Genomic DNA, 15,383 nt, shown 5'->3' with positions numbered 1-15,383 from the left:
GAGCTGTCAAATGTCTTGTCCTTGTTCACTTACTATAGGATTTCTTTCATGCTCCCTTGCTTCACAAGAACCAACTGTCCTCCCTCCAAATCTCATAGTCTACCTACCCAGATCTAGACCTGGAGAAGAAGCATCCACGTGGATGATTCCACTCCTGCAAGGTCTGTCCAGAGCCACTGCCTAAAGGATCCATTCCATGGCAAGAAGGAGACATAGAGCGAGGGAGGCATATGCCCATGACCACATGTCCACTGTTTCATCCCACATCAAGACCCGTGCAAATGTTTCCAGTCCTCAAAGTCCTTCTGTATTGAATCTAGACTCTTCTTATACTTGGTTTGGTCTTGCTTTCCTTTTTTCAGTGATCCCCAACATTGACACATACACACACCAGCAATCCTACACATACTCCCAGAAGAGTCGTGTCCACAGTAAGTCCCTGTCATTTACATTCCCATAAAATTGAAAATTTCATTATAAAAAAGGTACAAACTTGCAAGCCTGGAAATTCTCCCACTCAGCCCTGGATTCCTTCTACTGAAAACCTTTGAGATGACCAAATCCCCAATGCCCATGCTAAGGAGGTAAATACTGGAGGCCTAAGAAAGTAAGAGGATTTGGCCAAGGACAACAAATATCAAAGCCAGCTTCATTGTCCAAGACTATCTCCATGCATGCACCCCCACCTTCTCCCAAAATCCAGTTCTACTCACATGTAACGCAAGTGGGGGTTCTTGGCGAAGGCCCTGGGCTGAATGTTCCGGAGTCCAGAGTTCTTGATGGTCCTACACAGAGAGAAAAGAAGCTCAGCAAAATCCCAGGGGTTACAGCCAAAGGAAGACAAGCCCTGTGAGCGGGATGTATCTCTCCTCATCACTAGTCACCCTAGATGGCCAACTGAGGTTCAATGAGAGGCATGAGCCCAGTTCCTTTGGTGAACTAGGTGAAGACTGGAATATGAGCAATTGTTGATGGCAGCTAGTCACTCCCCATTCTGACCAGCAGTCGTGGATCAGGGCTCCTGGTACTCCAGAGACAAGGAGATTGCAGTCTCCTGTGTCTCTTCCTCCTCGCACCCACTCCCCCATGTCTAAAGCACTGAAGTTGACCCCAGCAGTGAGTGAGAATCAAACCCTGGGGATGGGGTGTAGGATTGTGCCAAGCACGGGACTGAAGAAAGAACACAATCCCAGCAGGCACGGAGGCAAGGCTGCCTTGAAACCCTAACCTCAGGGAACCCCCAGGCCTGTACCGACTAAGGTGGCCCCTGACGATCCCCAGATGGGTGATGCCAACCATCCCCAAAGAAGATTCCTGAGGAAAACATCGAGACAGAAGACTTCCGATTACTGCTACTTCACCACCAAAGATGACAGGCAGCCTCCCAGTTATTCTTTGACAAGGCACCCCAGTGTACTCACAGCTTCTGGAGTCCCGTGTAGAGCTCCATGTCCACGGCATTGAGTGTGTGCAGGCCTCGCCAGTTCTCTATGTGTCTGCAGGAAGAGAGGAAAGGTCAGGGCACTGCATCCAGGGGCGGGGTGCCAGCATTACGGTCAGACATGAGCTTGAAGCCTGGAGCAGGAGCTGTGACTTCTGACAAATCACCAATTAACTCTGAGTTCAGTTTCTCCCTCTGGATGGACGGAAATGAAGGATTCACAGTTTCTAAGTGCGTAGCCTGAGGATGGTTGCTCAGCAGCCATCTCTCGCTCCAGAACACTTCAAACCCATTCCCCAAATCTTTTATTCAATTTACTTCCTTCTTGTTCCTATTTAGGATTTTCTAGGGTCAGGCTCTTTTTAGACTCTGCTTTTTATTTTCTTAATGCCTGCACAGCAATACAACATAAATGACATGTTCTTGTGAGAAGGGAGGTGTGGCTTGTCTGAGAGCATGACTCCTGGGCAGACAACATGAGGAGAAAGACATACACATGGCACATGGACCCACCAGGGCACAGAAGACCACTCCATCTGCATGACCACAGTCCATTCCATCTGGAGCTCAAGAAAATCAACAGACTGGACTGGGCAGAAAAGTCACTCCAGAGGTGGGGCCCCCTAAGGACTCAGGGGACCCATGGAGTAGTAGGAAGGGTATAACATGGAAACTCTGGGAAGCAAGCTCAGTCGAATCGCTGAGACTTGAGTGCACATTAAGCAAGCACTTTAACCAATTTCTGTCTCTTGTTTCTTTGTAGGAGAGGTACCATACCACAGCAGTTCCTCCTGCTTCCATCATGGAGATCTAGAGCTTTCCCTCAAGAGATCTCGATTTTAAAGAGGGCTGTGTCCAGCAAGATAACACTTATTAAGTAATAATTAATTCATATTCTAAGATTAATCAGAGACAAAAATCACTGTTAATTGAAGTTCTTTATCAATAGACACAAACCAGTTTTAACGGGTCCAATGCTTAAACTCCAGCTCAAAACAAAGAAACTCAAGACTATTGCTATGATGAGAAGGCTTGTCATGAGTATGGGTCCAATTTTTGTTAATTCCTTGACAAGGCACCAGCATTTCCTCACTGCTGATTTCGGAGTGCCCAAGTCGAAAACCACTGCACTGTTCATTACCAAGACCTTTTTGTTACTCTAATATTGCAAGAAAGATGACTTTCCATGGGGTACCAGAAGATCCTAGGAAATGATCCGCCCCAGCACTCCTGGAACCTGTCTCCCTCTCCTTAGTATCCAGAGGCTGCAATATACAAAAGGTCTCAGTACCATTTCGGTAAAGAATGCAGTTACCTAAGGCACACTCTAGCCAGAAAATCGACTTTTCCCCAGACAGCTCCTCCCTAGTCCGACCACACCAGTGGTTCCGCCATCTGCCACCCAGTCCAGCTGGAGCCAAGAAGGCAAGGGGCCTGCGGTTGCCAGGACTTCTGGCAGCATTTCAGAGCCGCACAGTGGCAAGGTATGCCAAGAGCCCATTTGGAAACACATTCTCCCAGAGACCCTGTGGAGCAGCCAGAGACACTGGCATTTGTTGGGGACATTGACCAGGTGGCCAGGTTGGCATTGGCCTCTAATTCTGATGCCTTCTCTCTGGAAGCCTCATGGTTTCAAGGCAGTTTTCATGCCCTGGTCTCACCAAGGTAGGAACGCTGACAACATTTCAGCTGCAAAGGAAAGCCAAGAGGAATAGGACCACCTGTGCCACTGAGCCTCTCCAGTAGATATTCCTGGGCCACGGGCCATGTCAAATACCAAGAAGATCTCAGTGTTTATACAGCATGTTCTTCGTTCATGGGAGCCCACCTTCCTGCACGGTTCTGTTTTCAACAAGGAGCTATCAATCAAATTGTTTAAATAAATGAAATCGCTTTCTTGGCCCCGTTAGCATTCCATAAATGTGTTTTGATGATTGTAGAGATGCCAGTCATTGTGTCCTGAAACTTCATTCATTTCAGCCTTCGTGACTTATGCTTCCAAACGGACCCTTCCTGGGCTTGCCCCACACTGAGAAGCGGCAAGTGTGTGAAGGATCCGTGTGGCGTCCCCCCCACCCTATAAATTAAATAACATCCTCCAGCGTCCCCTTTTGCCTCTGAGGGCTCGTCAGTCAGGGAACAGCAGTACTGCAGCCACATCGCAAAGTGGTGAGGGGCCAGGGCTCTGTAACAGTCATTAGCAAACTACGGGCTGGGGCCAAATTCAGCCCACAGTTTGTATGTATAGCTTCAAAACTGAGGTTCATTTTCAGATTTCGCTTTTAAAAAAAAAATCAAAGGAAAAACATACTTTGTGACCGCTAAGTATTAGATGAAATGTACATATCTGTGCTCATATCTGTTCACTGTCATCTATAACTACTTTCAAGTTATAAAGTTGAACCATCACTGTAGAGACCGTATGGCCTGCAAGGACTGGATTGACTCTCTGGCCCTTTATAGAAAAAAAGGGTTGCAAACCCCTGCCTGGAGCAAGGCTGCCAGAATGCTAATCCTAGCCCCAGGAACACCCACCAATGACACCCTGTCCACGCCACCTCACCTGTCCATGCCTCTCTTTTCTCAGCTGTCAAATAGGGGTAAGAAAATGTCTGCCTCGTAACAATGACATGAAAATTGAAGGAGTGTCTTTGGTGGAGTGTTCCTGGGACTAGGGGTACAGCTCCACTACTCATCAATATTATCTGAGACCCTAACTTCAATCTCAGTACCGCAAAATACTAAAAATAAACAACAAACAAGAGCCCTGGTAGGACTGGATACATAGCAGTCCTTGGAAGACACAAACCATGGGAATTATGTGAGAAGTCTCTCCTTGGTTTTCGAGTACAGATGGAATCATGCTTCTGCTAGAAGTTGTCATTTCTTGGCCATAATTAATTTTTTTAAAAAAAAAAAGCAGAAGAGTAGGGTCATCATTGATTTTAATGACCCATTATGGCAGAAAGGCAGAAGGACAGGAAACCTATCATTTATGACTTCTAGGAAAACAACTGGTGAGTCACCAAATAAAGGACATTTGCCACTGGGTCTGACAACCTGAATTTAGTCTTTAGAAATACACAAGCTGAAAAGGGGGAACTAACTCTGATAAATATGTTGTCTTCACAGGCACACACACACACACACACACACACACACACACACACACACACAACTACCAACAACAGCAGCAGCTGTTGCAAAAATAAATGTATATGTATATTTAAATAAGCAGATTTTTAAAGAAAGAAAACACCCATGGTGGGTGATAGCAGGACAGAGGAGAAGCATGCCAGAGAAGGTGCAGCCTTGACATTTGCAAATGACATTGGCCAGAGCCTGCCAAGTCTTCCATGACTCACAGCTTGGTACCAAACAAGGGAGGTCACTTATGGTAACTGCTGGCTGCTATTAGAAGGCCACAAGTTTCAGCAGAAAAGGCTGGATCTACAAAGTATAATAAGTGAAGGAGATGAGGTAAGAGTACAATTGGCATGGGTTCGTTAATGCCAAGTGGGGAGGGCAGAACCTAGTGTCGGTACATAGGGTTCTTCATGTCTGGCGCTTTTTCTGGGTACTCCAGTTCAATAAGTATGCATTTTTAAAGGAAGGTCGGGGCCTCAATAAAGCCTGTGGGGGATTCGTGATAGGAGCTAGACTGGTTCTACCCACAGATGTCTCACAAAGCCTGCTGTGGGGTTGGGAGGGAAGAGGGCTCTCAGAGTGGTGTTGGGAAGGTGGTAGCATGCATGACAAGTAGGGGACCCACAGCCCTTCAGTCCCCCGGTGTCACCTGTTCCAATCAAGGACAAGGAGGAGAGGGTAGAGAGATACCAAAATGCTGTACTTGGGTTTTCTCCCTTACCTTATGTTAATTGCCTCCACATTAGGATGTTAACAGCAAAAGCCTCAAGAGGAGGTAACTTTGTCTCCCAAGGGACAGTTGTCCCTATCTGCAGACAGTTTTGATTGTCACAACTGGGGAAAGAATAACACTAACACCTGGTGGGTAGGGAACAGAGACACACAGGAGAGACAGTAGCAAAATGTCTGCCCCAGAGGTCCCCAGCTCTAAGAGGAAGACCTTTGCCTTATCATATAAAGCACCTGCCAAAGTTGTCATTGAAGTTGGAGTCCCATGGTTTAAAACATCAGTTTTGAAAATGACTGCTTTGCATCAAACACTAGGAGTCTGTGGCCCCAAACAAAAAGCCTGTTCCTGCACCAAAGAGTTTAGAAGAGACATTGAAAAGCCATGGCTCTCAGGACCCTCTCAAGTCAGGGGTGTGAATGAGTTATAGGTGATATCCACCTGCCAAGAGCCTTTTCCCACATTCATCTCAATGTCCTGCCCCCGAACTTTCACATTGCCTCTTCATGAAACTGTGAACCACCACTCTGCCAGGACCTTGTACACATCCCTTTCCCAGAGAGTGTGACAAAAATGGGATGATCCATGACAACATAGACTTCCAGAGCCAGACCAGGCTTATACGTGCAGCTGGAAAATTCCAATGGAGTCAAGATGGATCTCATGGAACAGGGCTTAGAAGACTGTAGTCAAGGAGTGACTATACAGTCTCCCACATAGCATGAGAAACATAGCCCCTCTCCAAAATGCACAGTAGCATTTCTAAATCCTGGAGACTCCTGAGTCCAGGGTTCCTGATTCAGACTCCATTTTTGGAATATGACAAAGCACAAACTAAGTATTAATTGAGGATACAAAGCCCTTTTGTGCTAGAATAAATCAGATGATACTTTGTCCCATAGCTTTCTCTTCCTCTGTCTGTGTCACTTGAACCAATGTGGAAATGACCTGGCAACATCCGAGAATCTGAAAATCAGTTGGTACAGACTGTGTGGTCCATATTTTAATTAAAAACATGTCATGCGTCATTTATAATCCCAGTATTTAATGTTTGTATCTCTCTATCCAGAAAATTCTAGAACATGGGGATAATCGCTGCCATATAATGAGAGAAAACTAAGATGTAAGGAATCCCACAAGAGGGTCAGGGTACCCTCCCCCAGCCAAAATTTCCTAGTCACTTGGATACTTGGCAAGGCAGGAAGTTGGTGGGTGGGGCCTGGTATCACACTTCCTACAGACGCAATAGGACCAGCTCTGCCCCTCTTCCAACCTTTTCCCTCCCCTCCCTTCCTGTCACTTTGCTGTTCTTTTTGGTGTGACTTCACACAGCTATTAATGAGCTGTTCTTCATTACCAAATTTTCCAGACAACTAAATTTAAAATAAAACCTTTGCATTGTCAAGTTCCTTGCTACATCTTTTTTCCTCTCCTGAAAAGGCAGTCCATATTGCCCAGACATCTCAAACCCAGCACACAGAGCACAAGTCACACTTTCTTGATAACCCCACAGCACAGTGACAATGTCTGCTGGACTCTGACACCCTGATACCTTCAGAGTCTTCTCTGGGTGGACAGAACTCATTCCCCTGCCTCAGACAGCCCTTCCCCCATGTGATTTCTGATTTGAAGGGCACATCCATTTTAATACTTTTCTGGTTCTTTCTTTGCTAGCATGATGGGAGTCAGTGGAGGTGAGAAAGAGGTGGAGCAGCCTCTTTCCTTCCAATGTCCTGTGGCCAGTCTCCTCTGCAGCCTCTTGGAGCATGGTAGCTTAGGGCTGATGGATGGAGGGAGTCCAGCCTAGATGGGCAACAACTGTAGAGCTGGGAGCTGGATGCCCTCAGGTCAGACACTCAAGCCTCTACAGTCCTTATGGAAAGTTGATAGTATGAGGGTCAGAGGGGCAGTGTGTTTGTCTTCAAGAGTAAATGCACACTGCTAGGGCATGATCAAGTAGTCCAGTTACTTATGGTGGAAGTGCATGCTCAGTAAGATCTGGAATAAATAAGATCTGGAAAGGATCTCAAAAAAATTTTAAAAATTCACACACACACACACACACACACACACACACACACACACACGGTAGATACTTATTCTTTGCTTCATTACTCTTTCTAGATGGTTGAAGTTACCTCATAAATGGTGTTTTCCAAGTGAAGTCATAATCCATGTTTACCTGGTAACACCTAAGTGCTCACCATTATTGTGTTTATTGTATCTACTCTTGGCTTGGCCTCTTGGCAAAAGGTAGTTGAAATCATTGTTTCTCTGTGACATTATATATATAAATAATATGTATATATATGTATGTATATCCCACTCCTCTAACACAGAAGGTATAAGGAAAGCAGAAGGTGTAGAAGGTGTAAAGAAGGTGGTGTGTGTGTGTGTGTGTGTGTGTGTGTGTGTGTGTGTGTACCCCCACTCCTCTAACACAGAACTAAATAACTTCAAAAACAAAGGTTTTATATATACAGGTATCTCTACTCTCTAGTGTGTCCCCAGATAATCTTGGGGCTCTCATCAACTTGCCTGAGTCTGGTTCTAAGAGGAAGACCTGCCTGACCTGAAATGTAAGTTGGCTGCTGGGGAAATGAGCCTGGAAGTCCACTTCCTAATGAGTCAGCATTAGAACCAACATGCATCTGTGTGTGTGTGTGTGTGTGTGTGTGTGTGTGTGTGTGTGTGTGAGAGAGAGAGAGAGAGAGAGAGAGAGAGAGAGAGAGAGAGAGAGAGAGAGAGAGAGATTCTACACATACACAATTTGTCATGCATTTATTTGACTTCAGAAACTTACGGGGCAATGAGGAAATTGATTTGTTACCTAAGCATATTATGTGTAGTGATCCAGACAGCAGCCTTAGCTTTCAATTATCTGATATGTTTAGTATTATAAACAAATCTTCCAGAACAACAGCTCCATGGAGTTCAGGCCCCAAGGGGGGCTGGGGAGGAGCTGCCTGGGATCATACTAGTGGAGTCACCAGCTTCCCTTCCCTTAACAGCTGCTATTGGGGAATTAGATGCCTGGAGAACCAGGCCTGAGAGCCAGGGGCATGGGGGGTCAGGTGGGGTGGGGTAGTAGTTTGAGATGGTAACTCCAGCATGCCAAGACATTAGGATACCAGCCTACAAGCATATGTGTGCCAGGCTCCATGGCAAGCCAGCCCCACATCTGGGACCCGCCTTCAGATACAGAAAAGAGCATTCAGCTCCTTAGGAGAACAGATGGGAGACACAGCATCTGTGCAAGCTTCCTGATCCACTCCAAAGCTCGTGCCAGGAATAAGGAATGTATGTGTGCACACCTGTGCTCTTCAGGTGCTGAGACGCTGTGTCCTAACAAGAAACGATCAAGGGCACAACCTCCCTGCCACCCCACCCACTAAGAAAGATCTAACTCCACAGAGTGAGATGTTACCTGCAAGTCAACCTGTTCCCTTTGGAGTGCAGACTTTTCCGTCCTAACCCCTGACCAGTCTGCCCTCCCTGCCCCAGCCTATCTACCTCTGTTCCCACTGCTGTCTTTCGGGCTGTTATAGGATATTGAACCCAGCTCGCCCATTATCAGCATGCCAAATAACCACCATCTCCTCCAGTCTCTTCCTGTTTTCATTCTTTTCTTTCATCGGTCTATATGCCAGAGGGATCAAAGCCTCCATGGCTTCCTCCTACAATTGCAACAATCCCAGGCATCCTGTCATGGCACGCAAGGCCTTGCATGGGCACACCAGCAGGGCCCTTCCTCTGGACACACTCCCCTTGTTAGGTTGGCTCCAGCCACACTGGCCTGGCTTCCATCCCTTCTCTGAACCAAGAGTATTCCCAACTGGAACTTCTACAGGGAACACATCCCTGCCTCCTTTACCCCTCCAGGTCTCCGCTGAAGTCTCCCATGCTCAGAGAGGCCAGCCCTCTATGTCTCTGTGCTCGCAACCCCTGTCTCTCCTCCAGTCTTCTGGCACAAGCTCTGTTTGTGTCCTTTGTGGCCTTAATAGCCCCGTGAAACAGTCTTATTTGATTATTTTATTACATTTTTGTCATAAAGGCATCTACAGTGGACCATAATGCATGGGAACAGCAATTGGATCTGTCTTGTTTACCACTTACTTCCAGGATCTCAAACAAGGGCAGCTGCCTCAGGGTAAGTACATACCTGGGCAGCCTCCAGGAGGGCACCCTACCTCCGTACAAGACGGCCTCCATACTGGCTACCTGAATGGCCCTAATGCCTGACCCCTTGAATAGTCCAGAGCTCAGGTCTGACCCCACAGTACCCTGACAATCCCCAAGATGGATGTGGCTGAGAGCATAGGCTGAGTGTCTTAGATATGGCAGGCATACACATAGCCAATATGGAACTAGAAGCCAGAAGACAGCCGTGAAGCTGTCTGAACCACACTGAAAAGGCTGTCACTATTTCCCATGTTGATGATCCAACAGACTCTTCACCATTGTCTGGCTACCTAGTCTCTTCATAGCATTGCACGACTACTATCTTTACCTTAAAACAAATTGTTTCTGGTGTCCTTTGCTGTACAATCCCCTGGGTTATTATCTAGTCTTGGACATTTCTTCTTAGCCTCCTTTGTTGATCCCTAAGTGTTAGTGTCTGCTGGGTCTAACCCTGAGTTTCTCATTTTCACCTGTTCCCTTCATGACCAAGATGATCTCAGCCGGGTGGTTGGCTGTAAGCCCCCTCTAGATGATGCCACCTCCATGGCAGCCTCTAGCCACACTTCTTTCCTACTTCAGGTTGCATGTTATAACTTATCCTATCCAATGGCAGGCCTTACTTTCCACTCCGGGACTTTCTCTATCCCAGTAAGTTGCATCAGCACCACTCAGTTGTACAAACAGAACTCCACCACCCCTCCCCTCTCAGTATCGAAGCCACCAGGAAGTCCACCTCGAGAGCATACACCATTGTCTCTCACAAAGACCATTCCCTCTAAAACGTGGCCACCGCTTCCACTCAGCCTGAGCAAATCTGTCTTCTGCACAGAAGCCTGCATGAGTACTTTGAAACTCGTGATAAATTTGGACATAAGCAAAGGAGTACACAAACCTCCAGTGGTTTTATTTTCTGCACTTGGCAGTTGTGATAAAATTCAGACCTCACGAAGGCCAACAATGTGCTAGGTGGTGTGACTCATACCCCTTCCTCCCCAGCTCGAACAGATCCCTCTTAGTTCACTTGCCTTTTTCCTCAGTGATGTCTGCCTTTCTTTCCAGGGCCCCAAGCTCCTTCCCTCAAGTGGGGCCTTTGTATTTGCTAGTTCCTTTAGCCAACCTGCCACTGAAGAGTCTTCTAAAATGTCAGTGCCACTGTGGCCTTTCCTAACCAACCTAGCCGTAATAACTTTTTTTTTAATTAAGAGATTTTCTATTCATTTTACATACCAACTACAGATTCCCCTGTCCTCCCTCCTCCCACCCCCCAGTTTTCTCCCCACCCCAACCCCCATTCCCACCTCTTCCAAGGCAAGGTCTCCCCTGGGGAGTCAGCAGAGCCTGGTATGTTCAGTTGAGGCAGGTCCAAGCCCCTCCTTCCTGCACCAAGGCTGTACAGAGTGTCTCACCATAGGCACCAGGCTCCAAAAAGCCAGCTCATGCACCAGGGATGGGTCCCAATCCCACTGCCTGGGGGACTCCCTATACAGTTCAAGCTAAACAACTGTCTCGCTTATCCAGAGGGCCTAGTGCAGTACCATGGGGGCTCCACAGCTATTGGTCCACAGTTCATGCATTTCCACTAGTTTGGCTAGTCTCTGTACTTTTTCTAGTCATGGTCTCAATATAATCACTTTCTATAACCTTCTACTGGATGAATAACCATTAAGCCAGGGTGGCTGTGTCTCCCTAAGGACATATGGCAATGCCTAGTGATAATTTTGCATTTACTTGGGAGGTGGCACTAGAATCTAGTGGGTAGTTACCTACAATGCACAGGACAGACCCCCACAGCAAGGAGTTTTCCAACCCCAAATGTCAATAGCACCAAGGTTGAACAATATTGCTCTAGGTATTTCCTTTGTCCCAGTAGTCATAATCCCTCACTTATGTGATTTCTTGTGGTGGAGGGTGAGCTCCAGGAGAGCAGACAAATTGTTAGTCTTGTTCCTTATCAAACCCACAGCAGCCCAGGTCCTGGCATGTATCAGACAATATAAAGTAATAAATGATTGCTACTCCTCAGAACATGACTTGCATCAAATCATGAAAAGGCTATGGCTACCAAGGTCTTCATGGGGACCAGCATCTTTTCCAGCTACCTGAAGAGACTAAGACATAGAGAAAACCATGCCTATGCATTGGGATCAGAGCCTGGAATTCATGTGAAACTGAGAAACTGACCCTGGCATGCAGATGGAAGTCAACCATGTCATTAAACTCCAGACCCTGATAAACATCTTAGCTTTGAATCAGGACAGAAAAGAGCCTGTGGCAGGGCACAGACATTGACTTTGACCCTTCTTCTTCTTCAGTGGGTCCTGAAAAAGAATGCCTGAACAAGAAGGAGTCTCATTCTGGTCCAAGCAGCTGGCTGGGAAGAAATGAGACAATATGAGCTCTGAGTCTAAGATCAGGTGGCCTCGGGGGTTGAGAGCACTGGCTTTCAGGTAGTCAGTTTCCTTAGAAAAATATGAAATGGCCAGACCACCCTTTACTGAATTATAAAGCACTTATCACTTCTTTAATAACTACCCGCATGGAGGACTTAATTCACTCAATATGGAAGTTATAAAGGCAAATTGGTAAGTGAGCATTAAGCTCAAGTGCATTGCATAAAGACTTACGAGGGCAATATTTCCCCCCATTAAAAGGGTAGATTTTCTCACTGCAACTGTGTCTCGGAGTTAATGTGGAGAAGTTTCTCTAGAGCTCAGGGCATTTTCATTGTTAGAGGGTAATTCCAGGTCACTGAGAGGAAGGGGGGACCTTGACTTTGCAAGAATAATTATCCCAGAACCTGAAAGTGTCAGAGTGATTAGTCAAGGTAACCATCAGAAAGACACGATGCCATTCACGGTTCTTGGCTCTCTGCTCTGCGCACATGAGGCTGGGATGTGAGCAGGCCAAAGAGAAAAGTTATAAGGCAGAACAAGTAGGATCGACTCGGTTAGAAGAGCGACACACAAGGCCTGCAAGAGGAAGGTGGTCCCAGAAGCCACCTCCTTTAAGAGACACTAACTTTCATCCAGAATCTAAAGGGAAGAAAGTAGCATTAGCTTCTGTAGTCTATCAGAGAAGAAGGTCTGGAACTTCTGGAGGTTCCAAAGGGCTCCATGTAGGGAGCTGGTAAGATGGACTCCGTGCCTCACCAATGAAGGAGATGCTCTTTGACCTTTGTCCTCCACAGCTCCAGCATCATAACCATTTTCCTCTCCCCCAGCAATAAGCCATCTGCTCTTTCCCCCATACGTTCACTCTTTTGGAAATGGACTCTTATTCACATGACTTCAGTTACTACCTGATTAGAGATTAATTCCACTTCTGAATTGACGCTCTTCGTGCCTAACCTGCCTGCTCTCTGTCCTGTAGTTTTTGCTACCATGGTATGTACTCTCTTCAACTCCAAAAAGCAAATATGAACAAAACAGTTTGTTTTTAACCTTCTGAATCCAAAAGGATTCTCCCAAATCCTTGTACTGAGTCCTCTGACTTACACAGTATAGCAGGAAGTAGACTTAACATCTGTACGATACCAGTGAGTTAGCAAGACTGCTGTGTTCAGGAATCTACAAATCTATGGTAGAATATGTGATGATCAGTTAGTGATGTCTGTCATGGTCACAATATGTGGAGAGACAAGGAGAGTACCATCTATGAATCACCTCCATTCAAGGGGCTCTCTGACATCTTTTCTCTCAGATTCAAGTGCTGTCAGGATCTCCTTCCTTGTGCACGTGACTTATTTTGTCTTTGTGTCTAAGAGACTCTTCTGCTCAAAAGCAGAGAGTGATATTTTAGCAGGCCCTTCAGTTTCCTGTCTTCATGTTCTAATCTGTTCTAGGCTCCTCTTTCTCAAAATGGCATCAAACATGTTCCTGGCAGGCTTAAGACCTCCCTGATGGCAAACAAATAACTCGCACTAAACCAGAATTTCTACTGAGAAGCTTTAAACATGTTGGGAAAATCTGTAATGGAGGAGGAGGAAGGAGATAAAGAGCTGTAGGCCCTTGGAGGGTAGTGACAACTTTTCCAGTTCCCTATGTACCCTCCCTCCCACTACTGAAGAGATTCTTGAAGTGCAGATCCAGAGTGCAGCTGAGAGAAGTGGGGGGTGGGACTAATGGGGTCTGTGTGATGGCTTTCGTGACTCTTATTCTGCTCCTTCCTACACCTTCCACCACATAAAAATCAAGCCACTAGGGGAGGTGTGCCTATGTCCATGGAGACATCAGCCTGCCCAAAGCCTATTCCTCCACGGATTTTTTGAAGAAGTTTGGTGTGGTGAAAAATTTGATGGGCTTTGGCGCCAGCAGTAGACCTGACTCCCCCGCTTGCCACTGATTGGCCAGGTTATCTCCTGTGGCCTCAGTTTTCCCTTCTGTGCAATAGGAACAGTGGTGAAGACTCCTGCGGGCATTATAAAGCCAGATTTAAATGGTCCTGGTCTCGGCGTGTCACCTTAAATATGCTAGAGCTCAAAGAACGTTCGTTGTCTCTTCCCAAAAGAAAAGTGGTCCATGGGTTGCACAAGAATCGAAGTCAGGGCCCGGGGCCACCATGGCAAGGGAGAATGGCTGTGCTTGTTATTTGTGGTCACTGCACCAACACCAACAGAAGCAACTGAAAAGGGAAAGGGCTTCTCATGGAACTCAGTTTCAGGGGGTTCAGTCCATTGAGTTTGGGCCTGTGCACTTCAGTGAAACATCACTGCCACGGTAGCTTGTGCCAGTCTCCTAGGTGATCCTAAATTCATTTAAGTTGACAGTAAAGATCAACCATTATGGTGACTCTTGAGTAACTGCAGAGGCTGTGATGTGAATGCAATGGCACCTCCTTGTCCACTTCCACCAACCTTCACTCCTCCCCGATTATAGCCCAGCTTCCACTTTACGTGTTAGCCAAACAAGCACCTGCTGCTCAGACTTGGTTTGTGGATGGTCCCTCCAGGCTATGCTCCTGATCCTGCCAGCCCTTAGGTTTTCAGGGAATCTCTGCATAGCCGAACATCTTCTGGGCTTCTGATCACGCGCATCTTCCCCTCTCCGCTAAGCTTTTATCAAGCCACCCATCACCACCCAGATATAGTCACTCAGTGATCCCAGCCTCACCCTCCAATTACTGGGGAATTATTTCTGTGTGGCTGCTGATGTACCAATGTGATCCTGTCACCTGTGAGTCTCTGCATTATTTGCCTGGCTTCCCTTGTGAGAGCAAAAATTCCCTGACAACAAAGACGGATGCATTCTATTTATTTTGTTTGCCCTCTTGTCTCTGGCACTTCTGTACTCAGCTCGGCTCAGCAAGTGTTCAGACCACACAGGGAGTCCCAGCCGGGATCCGGAGGAAGTGAGCTCTATCCTGATGCAGAGGAGAGCTGTCCAAGGTCTGGGAGTGGGCTGAAGTTCAACGTGAAGGGACAGAAAAATAGAAAACAGAGAAAAACATGCTCATTGACATACACACTCCTTGGGTCCTTGTCCTTCAAAATTCATTCCAGATGTTCCTACCTTATAGTTTTTCTTGGGACCCCCTTTCCAGGTCACAAAATCCTCTGTCATAGAAGACAGTGCTGATATTTAAGATAGGCATTATCTGGGGAAGGCAGTAGTGGAGACAGATGCAAAGTATAATGACACATGGGTATAAAAATAACAATGGAACCTATTACTTTGTATATATGCCACTTTAAAAGAATGTAAAAAAAAACTATTTTAGGACTGTCAAGATGGCTCAGCAGGTAAAGGCTCTTGCCTTCCAATTCTGATGACCTGAGTTCAAGTCTCAGAACCCACGAGACAGAAGGAAAAAACAGACTCGTGCAAGTTGTCCTCTGACTTCCACACATGTGTACATAAATGGGCACACACGATAGATAGATAGATAGAT

At 46.5% G+C, this 15,383-nt stretch overlaps 1 protein-coding gene across 6 annotated transcripts in view; it reads right to left on the bottom strand.

The window, feature by feature from the left end:
* The window catches only part of Ntrk3 (neurotrophic receptor tyrosine kinase 3), a 372,046-nt gene that overhangs the window by 310,879 nt on the left and 45,784 nt on the right, over window positions 1-15,383 (bottom strand). For all 6 annotated transcript variants that reach the window (XM_028879200.2, XM_028879201.2, XM_028879202.2 and 3 more), the window contains exons 2-3: window positions 1,422-1,496; window positions 714-785 (exon numbers count right to left, since the gene is read on the bottom strand). In XM_028879200.2, the coding sequence (XP_028735033.1) occupies window positions 714-785; window positions 1,422-1,496 (147 nt within the window). The remainder of the gene's footprint in view (window positions 1-713; window positions 786-1,421; window positions 1,497-15,383) is intronic.

The sequence above is a fragment of the Peromyscus leucopus genome, chromosome 1 (assembly GCF_004664715.2).
Source record: "Peromyscus leucopus breed LL Stock chromosome 1, UCI_PerLeu_2.1, whole genome shotgun sequence".
Lineage (NCBI taxonomy): Eukaryota > Metazoa > Chordata > Mammalia > Rodentia > Cricetidae > Peromyscus > Peromyscus leucopus.
The sequence above is the reverse complement of the archived record's forward strand: the minus strand, read 5'-3'. Positions and strand labels throughout refer to the sequence as shown.